This window comes from Macrobrachium nipponense, chromosome 16 (assembly GCF_015104395.2).
Source record: "Macrobrachium nipponense isolate FS-2020 chromosome 16, ASM1510439v2, whole genome shotgun sequence".
Taxonomy (NCBI): Eukaryota; Metazoa; Arthropoda; class Malacostraca; order Decapoda; family Palaemonidae; genus Macrobrachium; species Macrobrachium nipponense.
Window position 1 is genome coordinate 35,682,665 of NC_087209.1, and position 12,289 is coordinate 35,694,953.

General features: G+C 37.6%; 1 protein-coding gene across 1 annotated transcript in view; it reads left to right on the forward strand.

The window, feature by feature from the left end:
- LOC135195655 (ammonium transporter Rh type A-like) overlaps positions 1 to 12,289 on the forward strand; it is a 55,279-nt gene that overhangs the window by 33,234 nt on the left and 9,756 nt on the right. The window contains exons 2-3 of the mRNA XM_064222026.1: positions 1,637 to 1,737; positions 2,430 to 2,613. Coding sequence (XP_064078096.1) covers positions 1,637 to 1,737; positions 2,430 to 2,613 — 285 coding nt within the window. The remainder of the gene's footprint in view (positions 1 to 1,636; positions 1,738 to 2,429; positions 2,614 to 12,289) is intronic.

Here is a 12,289-nt window from a genome sequence, read left to right on the forward strand (position 1 = left end):
AGAGATTTCTGCTATCCAATTGAAGCTCAAAATGTGACAGTTAATTTCCAGATATTATTAGGAAAGGCGCTTCGTTTCCTAAACCCGAAGTTTTTCAGCTGACGTGTGGCCTAACTTCTCCCAGTCATTAGCTCATTTTGTGGTTTTTATTATTTCTATTTATGTTAGGCTTCTACATTGCCATCTGCTGCCTTTACTCACTCGCTATGCACTTCTCACTTATTATTTCTGTGATCTTTAGATTGTAGTTTTTTTTATTTTTTAGGGCTCGTGTATGTGTCACCTACTAGCATCCACGCCATGTGTGTACAGACATTTATTGAATTAATAGTGGTTTATTTTTCTTACAATATATTTTTTGTTTTGTTTAGTATTCTCGCACTCCTTTTACTTATGTCAGCAGCAAGTAAGATCTCGCAGCTTATGGGCACAGTATGGGCATTTAATTTTTTAAACCCCCTTCATGTCCATGCTTGATGTACATAAAAGTTCATTTATGCACATTGCACTGCAGTGTAGATGGTGGAAAGTGATGAGCAGGTTGTAACAACAAGAAAAGCATGTATGGACTAGAAAAAACAGCAGGCTACTTGAAGGAACAAAACTAAGTACTGAAATTAAGGTTAAGTGAAGAGAATTTTTCTGAAGCATACTATCTGAACAGGGAAGGTTGAATATGCAACTAAAATAATACTTTGCATTGCCAGTACTTAACAATAAGTAAGGATTTATATATGGTTCGTTTATGTGTTATAAACATCGAATTCTAGCGTGGCTGACTCAAGTTGGATTAACCTTGGCAACTTGTCCATGTAATCAGTACAATGTGCAAAAACTAATGTGAAAATGGCACCAAAAATAGTTTCACACAAAACTTCAAACCATGAAGATAATCTGCGAAGATGGGAATTACAAAACGCGTTGTAGTCAAAGTATGAACAATTAAATTTAGATTTTACAAATGAGGGAATATTAATTTCTCCACAATCCCCTAGATGCAATTTATAAAGTTTTACCCATGACTGAAGGCACCGTATTAATGAAAGTTTCCCATGAAAAACAGAAATGACAAGATTGACCATAATTTACGATAATACCGTATTTAACTACCGAATCATGCAAAGGAAAGTTTAATTAAGTATAGCCACGCTTCCGAAATGCCATTGTTGTAGCCCCTCAGTGGCGTGATCGGTATGGTCTTGGCCTGCCACCTCGGTGGCCGCCAGTTCGATTCATAGGCATTGAGGTGAGAGAGGTGTGTATTTCTGGTGATTGAAGTTCACTCTCGACGTGGTTCGGAAGTCACGTAAAGCCGTTGGTCCCGTTGCTGAATAACCACTGGTTCCATGCAACGTAAAAACACCAACAAACAAACAAACGAAATGCCATTGTCCTTGTAACGTCCTGGTGAATGACTCAAGGTTAATTCGAAGTATCACACCTTATTACCCTCCCTGGCAGTGTGGACGAATTGGATTACTCGTTGTGGGGAATGTTCACTCGGAACTGTTGCGTGACATTAATTACAGGCCGCGTACTGCTTGCTAACATAAAATCGTACTTGAGGCGTCATTTATGCGAGGAATACAGTTTCACTGTTGGAATGACCAAGACAAGGCCCTTTCCTTTGTTGCAGGTACTCTCCATACGCCGATGGTTCGCACGTTCGCAACAATCACCATTCCATCCTGGGGGGATATGTTCAAGAAATTAACCCCATCCACCAGCACTTTGGTAGTCAGTATAAGTTTCTGCTTTTTTGTATGCGTCGTTTGAGAAAACTGCGAAATACAGAGTCAATAAAACACTGGATTTTTTATTATTTCAAGTAACTTTTGAGTCAATATTGGTATCTTTACTAGAAAAAAGTTTATAGTTTTTATTAAGAGGCTGCTTCTTGTGTCATAAAAATCCCCAATTATATATAAGAGTATATTACTATATAAAACAACGGACTTTCGAGTGTTGACGTTAAAATGTAAAGTGAGAGGGTAGTTTTCTCCCGAAGAGCATCTAGAAAGGTGGGCGGGGCTAGAAGATAACAGCCCATCATCTAACGGGCACTTCGATAATGGGCTGTTATCTTCTCGCCCCGCCCACCTTTTCGATGATGGGTTGTTATCTTCTCGTCCCGCCCACCTTTTTAGATGTTCTTCATAAGGAAACTACCCTTTCACATTATATTTTAACGTCAACACTCATGAGAAACGGTGTTTGAAAGTCTATGTTTGTTTTACATAGTAATGTACTCTGATGTATAATTGTGGATTTTTATGACAGATTGTTCTTTACGAGATTGTGATTTTTTTTTAACATACTGCTTCTTGTTAAAATGACTCCAGTTTGAGAGAGAGAGAAACTTTTTTAGCTACGACTTTTTATATAACTTAATGCATTATTTATCCCAATTTTGTTTGCAAAACTTCCAGGCGGGATGTCCATTCACATGTTGGTGTTGGTAGGGATGGGATTGCGTGTCGCCTTCATCCGGGACTTTTCCTACAGCGCCATTGGGGCTTCGTTGCTGATGGGTGGCATCGGCATGCAGTGGGGAATACTCTGTCATGGCTTTATCTCGTCTACAGACGAGAACATCTACATTGATATTCACAGGTCTGTCTCTGCCAAGTTTTTACCTGCAGATGTTGATTGTTTGTTTGTATGGTGTTTTACGTTGCATGGAACCAGTGAATATTCAGCAACGGGACCAACGGCTTTACGTGACTTCCGAACCACGTTGAGAGTGAATTTCTATCACCAGAAATACACATCTCTCGCTCCTCAATGGAATGCCCGAGAATCGAACTCGAGAACGCCGAGGTGGCACGCCAACAACACCATACCGACCACGCCACTGAGGCGCAGATGTTGATTGTTTTACGTTTGCACCCTAATTTACTGTCAATAAAATAGCAAACTTAGTTATCGATGAATAACTTTTAAAAACAGTTTTGACAGTTATGTTTATTAATTATTGATTTTCGGTTTACTAGCACTTTCAGACTTTATTATCGGTTCAATCTAGAGTCCTAGACGATCAGTGTAGTAATTCCACGATGTAATATTTTTTCATCCATGGTATGGTTACTTAATTACGTAGAGAATATGACGTGTCATGGTCACTGTGTAAATAAGTATTACTGGGAAAACAGCGAGGGCCCAAGAGTTATAATTTGCGACATTATTTCATCAGAGACCACGAGTCGACTACCATAATTTAACGTAATAGTTTACACTCATTTCTTGTTTTATTTTTTAAATTTAAAGTCAGCACATGGATAAGTCGTGTTTACGAGCCATTTCCTGAAAATGGTCGTATGTCACTGAAAAATTGTCGTACATAAAAGGATTAAATAGGGACAGTTGGAATTCTGCGACGTGACCGTATGAATGTGTCTTTCCTTTAAAATTCACAGCAAGGTAAAAAATATAAGATTCTAAATTGATATGCCTGGTCTTCAATATATCAAATGGCATATTCCCTCAAGTAAAGAAAGCTTAAGCTTATTTACTCTTTCCCTTACTAAGTCGAGACTCATTGCCTGCAGCTTGATAATGGGTACTACATGACTGCAGTAAAATTATTTGCTTTGCAGAGAACAACTAGAAGAAGCAGAAAACTTAATTGTGATATTAGTCTTTCTAAATCTGCACTGACGGTGCCATAACAACGGGGATCATTGAATTTTAAAACAGCAGACATAGCTGGAAATGTAATCAGTTGTTATGTGATACACGTTTAAGAAACTTGAGTGACCATCAAAGATAAAATGTAGGGAACGCAACTATCGTTGATATCTAGTTTTTCTTGTAAATACCCTAATTAGAGATTTTTGACACCTGTTATAGTTTCAAAATATTTTTGGGCAACAATTCACTCTCGTGTTAGAAAACCTGCATTTTTTCCGGCAAATAAAACGTGCAGCTTTTTCTAGTTCTCATCAAGCGAAGATTGTAATTCCTTATATTAAATAAAGCGAAGATTGTAATTCCTTATATTAAGAATATCTGAATTGGAGCAACAGGCAGTGGGTTACAATGATACCACTCCAGTATTGGTTTCTCGATTCGACAAGACAAAATGTTCCTCGTGGTTTATCTTGAGGATTTTGTAAAGATAGTCGGTGCAAACTGCTTGTTTCTAAACTTCACTATCCTACATACACCTCTTGAAAATAAGGGTGCTACTGGGTGGAAGGTTTTTCCGAGTTGGGCAAATTAGTAGTTCCTTATATCACCAGTATAAAGAAATCAACAGAAATCCTTTAGTCCAAGATATCATCATTCGTAAAAAAAAAAAATCCTTCAGTCCGAGATATCATTATTCGTAAATCCTTTAGTCCAAGATATAATTCGTAAAAAAAATACAAAGGCAAAATGTCGCTTGCAGCGTTATATATAAACTTAACCTGATATCACCATTGATATCACCAAGTATAAGGACCTGGTCCATTACTGGGGCTAAGTCACCCATAATCTTCCTCTCATTTCATTCAGACCTTGCTTCAGCCCCGAGGGATGAGAAGGTGATGATGAAAGACCCCATTTTACCGAATAACCCTCATGACCTAATTTCGCCACTCCTAGGATTTTCTACTAAACTAACCGGGTTACTTTCAGAATGAGTGAAATGATGCAGAATAAAGTCCATCCTAAACACAATCCTAGCGGGGCCTTCCCAGGGCCAGGTCCCCTAAGGCTTTAACGAATCTTTGAGGAAAGAGGACTAACTGTTCAAAATCAAATCATCAATTCCCAGCAAGTCTCTACTTCCGGCGTATGTACACCAAACATCGGAACTGAGAGTGAGAGCTTTCCCTTGAAATTTAGAAATCTTATGAAATATTTATTTACAATTCTCTAACTAGTTGCAAATGGCTGACATTATTGCTAAAGACCACATGCATGTGCGCCAAAAATGAGTATACTAGTATACAAAATATACTTTACGGAAAACAAATTTACATGTACATTCTAGCTCGATTCAAATGAACTCAACTTTGTTATAAGCGCCATTTTCCCATATAACACATGAGAAAATCTCCAGACTCTTCTATTCTTTCCTTAGGACTTGAAAAAAAAAGGTAAGAAAAAGGCGTATAAATAATTATGCTGAAAGGATCTAACTCATGATTTCCTGATAATGGAATTATAAGCGGGAAAAAGGGCAAATTAATGGTTCGGTTAAAAGTAAAATTATGAACCAAACAAAAACTTCTTTCAGTTTCTTCTGAAGATTGAAAAAGAAACCCACAAATTCAATTTGTAACTTGTTTACTTCTAAGTATTTACATTTAGTTTTACTCCACACTCGAGTACTTTCAGGCCCTTCTGTGGCCCATTATCAAGAGATGTTGGGATGTTAGCCTGGGTCAAGGCCCAGCAGTCTTCTGGAACTTCTTCTCGTTGTGCTGTCATTTATGCGATGGCTGTTCTGGTTTTCTTGAGAATTGCCAATCCCCTCTTGTCGCTCTGATAATCCTGAGCTGATGGTCAATGGGATTCACCCTTGTGGTAAGGGTGTGGTCACCGTAAGTCTGTTGGGCAGGAAACCTAATCTCCAGTTCAGCAGGGTCAATCTTAGCTTCTTTTAATATCAAAGCTCGGCTTATGGGATCTTCTGAGGTAAAACCTTTGTTTCCTTCAATTACTTTGATCTCTCTGATAAGCGCACCTTCTACTACCCTCCTGTGACTAATTTTGTTGCTTTTGTATATAAGCCTACTGTTTTTGAAATCCATCCTATGGTCATTTTCCCAACAATGTCTAGGCTATAGCACTCCCCTGAGAGTTAAGCTGTACTGCCCTTCTATGTTCTTGGACTCTAGTCCTTATTCCCCTACCTGATTCCCCCACATATCTGTCTCCACAATTATTGCAATTGAATTATGTATACCCCCGCTACATCATCTGTATTACTGTCTTCTCCTTCCAATTTATTTTTACATACTTTGTTTTTTAAGGTATTATCAAAGGTATATACAAATTTATATTGACTTTCTTTCATTTTTGAAGTGATTTGTTTCATTTTAGGCATAAAATGGGAGGGCAACTATTTTCTTGTTTTCTTTATTCCATGTACTCTCTACATTCGCTCTGTAAATATTTTTCTAGCTTGGTGAGTGCCCTTTTTCTGAACCATTCCGGGTATGCTAATGCATCGAAGCTTTTATCGATGTAATTTATTTCTTGCTCTATCTTGCAAGGGTCACGTTCTCATTGCCCTAAGAAATAAACCTGTAGAACCCCTATTTTTATATCATGACTATGAAAAGAGAAGAAATGAATATATGAGTTTGTATGTGTGGGCTTTCTATATGTGGTGAATTCATATTCCTGTTTCTTTTCTTTCCTATGAGTATGTCTAAAAAGGGCAGGGTTTAGGTTATTATTGTTACTTTTCTCTAAAGTGAACTGGATATTGTTATCAAACTTATTGAGCTCATCTAGAAAAGTTTCTATTTTATTTCCATCCCCCTTGCAGAATAGCAAAAATATCATCCACGTATCTCCACCATCCTTGCAGTTTTAAGTCAGGGACATTCACATTAGGAACTAGATTAGTTTCGAAATATTCCATATAGATGTTAGCGAGTATAGGTGATAATGAGGACCCCATAGCTACTCCATATTTCTGTTTTTGTAAAACCCATTTGTCCTCAAACGTGAAATAAGTATCACTGACACACAATTTGATCAACTTAAGGAAGACGCCTATTTCGATGTTTGGATTGAAAATACCCTCATTATGTTTTAGTCTGTAGGAATTCTAATACTTTATCTAAGGGCACATTGGTGAATAATGCTACTACATCAAAACTAACCATGTGTCCCCTTTATATTCTTTTTCTTAACTTTGTCTATGAAATCTACTGAATGTTTAATATGGGATTCTGAAAATATACCTAAGTATATTCCTAGTTCTCCAGCCTAACCACACTGCTAAGTTTTTGTTAGGTGATTTCCTACTAGAAACAATAGGGCGTAGAGGGGCAGCCCTCCTTGTGTATTTTGGGGCTGCCATATATATATGCAAGTTCAGGCAATTTACTTGAGAATAATTTAGTGCATAGCATGTCCTTCCCATTACCTAGTCTACTGATTATTTTCTTCACATTCTGATTAAAGGTATTCTGAGCTTTTGGATTGTTGGAGGATTCTCTATTTTAGCATACGTAGTTTCATCATCTAGTAAGCCTGTACATTTTTGTTAACCCTATATTCTGATCTATTCATGATGACAATACTACCCCCTTTGTCAGCTTTCATAATTCTAATATCTTTGTAGCTTTTTAATCCCTTCAGAGCGATACTAAATCTCCTTGGCAAGATATCTCCAAGTTTGCTTTCATTACTCCCTATCATCACTCCTCTGAGAAAAGGAGCTAAATCATGTGAGGTTTTTCAACATTAAGGTAGTTAATCTTGCTGTTGAATTCTATGTTAATATGTTTGTAGTCCCTGCACAAAAATTTAATTTCCTAGGCCCTAGTGCTGCTGTTTCATCCCTAGTCAATAATCTACTTGAGGATATTCTTTATATTATCCATATTGCTAATTTTTATCCAAACCGAATTACTAAATAAACTCTCAAACTTTATTTTAATGTTGACCATGTTACGATTTGTATCAAAGTTTACTCTACTGTTGACCTGCCCAACAACTTTTTGTACCACTCACCCTTATGGTCTCTTGAAGTGTGTTTTGTGTACTCCTTACACCAGCAAATGCAGCTTCTTTCTTCTCCCTAAGCTCTTGCAACTGATCCTTGATGTATCCTTCTTGAAAACTGCTGAATGCTTCTCCACTCCAGGGTCTTCTTCCAATCCTGCCATATGTTTTTGGACACACTTTGTTCTTCAAACATTCACTTATAAACCAGATCTTGTTTTTCATGGCTTTGGCTTTGTAAAGTTGTGTTTCATATCTTCTTGCATAATGAACAGCTTAAGAATTTGAATAAATGCCAATAGTAGAAAGGTTTTTTATTTAAAGTTAGTTTATGGCTTTAATAAATTGGCATATTACTATAAGATATGGACTGAAAACGATACTTCATTTTGTGATTTAATAATTACGTCTACTCACCGTATAATCGATCAATGCCCGGCCACATATTCCCAAAGAAAACAGTACAGACCTTCCACGAAAAAAAACGGGACGCCATATCTTAAAAACTACCCATAGAACCTTCTTGAGAATAATCTCATTAGGTTTCCCACACCCAAATTACAAATGACGTAAATTAATCTTGTAACTAGACTAACCTAACCCAACCTATGGGCATGTAAAATAAATAAATAAATAAAAAATAAAAAACCGGGGCGGATGCACTACCATAGCTGGTTCACTTAAGGTGGATTCTTGGGTGAGCCCTATACCTGCAAGACGTTTGTTTGGCGGCCGCTGATTGGCTGGAAGCTGCCTACCTCCTGGTACCAGCCAATCAGCGACCGCCAAACAAACGTCTTGTGAGCATAGGGCTCATCCAAGAATCTACCTAATGTGAACCAGCTATAATGGTATACATCTCGGGATTTTGCTGCCCGGTCACAAAGGAAACGGGATTAATCGGAAATGGCCTTCCATTAACACGTAGTGACTATCAATGCACGCCACAATTATCAATACAGAACGAAACTTACGTGAAGGTCGACGACACTTCGGGAATTTGAGAAATGAAGAGAGAGAAAACACACAATATATACACTGGACTCGTACTGGCTCTGTTTTTACTGACTGGGAATCGTCGAGTCGTCGACAAGCACCGAAGACGAGGAACACAATGGTTAAACAGCCATCCAACAAACCGTTCAAGTGGGAGTGATTTGAGCAAGTGTAAATATTCAAGTCTAACTTCAACTAAATCAAACGGAATTGACCATTACTGTAACATTTGTGTATACGAAAATTAACACAATTTTTTTATATATAATATCAATGAATGAATGGTTCGTAATTGTTGTGGAAACAAATCTGGAGAAATTTAAACGAACGGGCTGTGGAATTGTCACGAAGCACCTCGATACTGCCTCTGGTTTGCGTCCCGAAGCGAGATCTGTAGATACAGAAAAGCAAAACAATCGTTTTCTGTAACTACAAGCTGTGAAATCTTTATATTTACGTGAGTTTCCATAAGACCAGTTATTTAAAAAATATTGAATTATTTGAGTATAGCCCGAGAAAGCTTATTAAAATTGAATGCCTTCTACAACATTACATAAATTACGCTGTATGGATTTCTTTGGTCTGCACGGGTAACATGAAAGTTACTATAATTCAAGGGAATGTTGATGAATGAAGTAAAATGTAAGAGACTGGAATATCTGATATCTGAACTGGCTTCGTGTCAAAAATACGTGAAAGTTCCTGGAAGAATTCCTGCAAGCCCCGACAGTGTATTAATTTTCATTGACTGCACAGCGCACGACTTACGCTTCATCGGCATTTTCATCATCGTCATTCCTGAAATCGGTACCATTATCTGTTCTATGTATTTTTGTCTCTAACCTGAAATATCCCACTCTCTTCTCATTTTGTTTTTCTGCTCACTTGTATTTTTCCCTTTTTCACTGTCTGCTGACTTATTTCAGCAGCATTTGTTCATCGGGTTGCGTTAAGAGATGTTAAAAGTATTAAAGGTAGTTTCGTGTGAATATGAGAATCGTGTACTAATTAAAACTGATAACGTGTTTTCTCTTGAATATTATAGTCAACAAACAAAAGGTCGTGGCTGCCACATTATTTACGTGTGGACTGTTTGTGGTAAAGGACATTGTATTTCCCGCCCCTATTTTATATACCGAGGCAACATTTCTCCCCATATTTATAGATAAGTTATGACTGGAAGGTCATTGTTGATCTGTGATTCAATGTGATGATTCATTGCAACTATAATTCCGAAATTACTCTGCAAAACTATTAGTATCCAGTGACATCCTTATTATACCTTTTCATCATGAATCCTCTTAACATCGCGATCGATACCAATATAATGAGCAGTCAATCTTTCCTTTCAAAATGGAGATGAAAAGACGATATCAGGTATTTTACTTAACTGCAATTTTCTGCCTTCACTTTTGTTCAAACAACTTACGTTATCAGCCATTGAACATAATTATAACAAGTGTCCAAGGCCAGAAATTTATAAAAATCTGAGAATAAGAAGGCCAGTATATTGGCCAAATGCCTGCCATACCGGTGGCACTTCTTCTTGTACGAAATGGATAAGGAAACAAGGTTATGAGAGTGAGCTCTTTTCATAACCGTATGATTCTTGTGCAGGTTCCTTGAATATGGATTGTATTAGGCGATCGTTCTGATTTGATTTATATAGATTTTGGCATTATGCCAAGCCATGGGGCCCAAACTAAGGCCATTCAGAGCTGAAACGGAAATTGACAGTAAAGGTTACAAAGGATGTAACCAGGAGAAACCTTGCAGTTGCACTATGAAACAATTGTCAAGATAGGTGGACAGTAAGATTGAAGAAAGAATATGAACGGAGGTAAAATAAAATGAATGAAAGTAGTTGCAGCTATAGGGGCCAAAGGGACGCTGCAAAGAACCGCAAGTAATGCCTACATTGCACCGAGTGAGGTGCACTGATGCACTAACCCCCTACGGGGATTGGGCGGTCGTGAACCTTAAATTTTACATATCACTTAATAGAAGGACTGCGAACGAAAGTAGAAAGTACACGCACATTTTTCTACGTAATTAAGACGAATTTTAGGGTCATGTAGGTAGGAGTAGATTCAAAGGAAGAAGGCAATGAGGGAGGAAATATGGGAAAAGTCAAAGCAGATGTTACGTCAGTGGCAAAGTGGTCAGAAGGTCCAAGATGTCAGTGAGGGACTTCCCGCTCTCGCTGACTCTCTGATCGATTCATAGTGAAAAGTGAGTTGGTGATGGTTGTTTTTCAGTTACTCTGACTTTCCTTTTTATATTTTAATCAAATAAACAAGTTTAGATACGAAAATCTGGTCCTGTATTCATGGAGTTACCTGCTCTTGGTATCCAAGAGAATCAGTGCTCTGCTATTTTTGGTAAGGCTCTATAGTCTCGTTAGTCATTACTTTTAAGTAATACTTGACATTTAAATATGTATAAATAATTGGAATATTTTCCCTTTTTTTTTTCTGGAGTGGATGATGATAAAAAAATTAAAATAAAACGGATACCGTAACATCACAATCTTTTATAAACGGTTATACTACAGATGAAAAAGATTTCCTCAGAAACATTAAGGACGGTCACATCTCTCCTTCAGAATTTGACTTTAGACTTTGCTGTTTATATCCACGAGGATAAAACTTTACTAAATATCAGCAAAGGCTTTTTTTTCTTTTTAAAAAAATCGGGTCTTCTAGGAGATAATGACCCTCGTACCTATCCACATTCCTGGTATTAATTTTTCAAGGGTTACAATATAACTTTAAATATTATCAGTGTACCTGTTATGAAAATAATAGTCCTAAAAGGTAAATATGCAAACTATACACTAAACTAAAAAGAAAAAATCCCAAACTGTACATCGTTGAGTAAAACGAATATGGTATACATACATTTTAAAGACATCCGAGTACCGGTCTTGCCTCAGGTCTCCATGCAGTAAAGAAAAGCCGTCGTGATGCTCCTGCTGTGAAGAGAACGGACATCGTCTGTAAATAAATGACTGTGGACAATATCGTCCAGCGTGGATTACAGTTGCCATTGATCCCTTGCGGCTGCCTCCCCTCAGATAATTGTGTGGCGACAACGCGTCCCTGAACGTGCACGAAAGAACGTAATTCCCGTTCTCTTCCTTTTGCCTCATCTACAAGATTCCTTCCAATTTTTTCTTTTCTCTTCGAGTGACCTCTTCGCTGTGGTATTATTTCTCTCACTTACTTCATGTCTTCATTGTGCTCCTTGCTTGCGCTTATCTTGGGATTCGTTGTGTCTACAAAGCGTTCTATGTGGTGATCATCTTGTTTCACGCGTCCTCTTTTGTTGTCGATTTTTCTTTGGCCATTGCCAGGAATTCATCTTGAATCGCATTTATTTAATTTCCTTCCATATACCTATAGACATACCTAAGTGTGTGCGTGTGTGTGTCTATCGAGTGACAATGCTCATAAAACCATATTTTGCACTGAAAACAAATAACAAGAAACACAGGAAAGTCCTTGGTTCCTAAGCGCTCACTCCAGAAACACAGTTGCGGGCATACTACACTATTCTCATGAGGTGGAAAGCTTTATTCCCTTGCTGTTGACAACTTTACTCGTATTTAGTTTTACTTTAC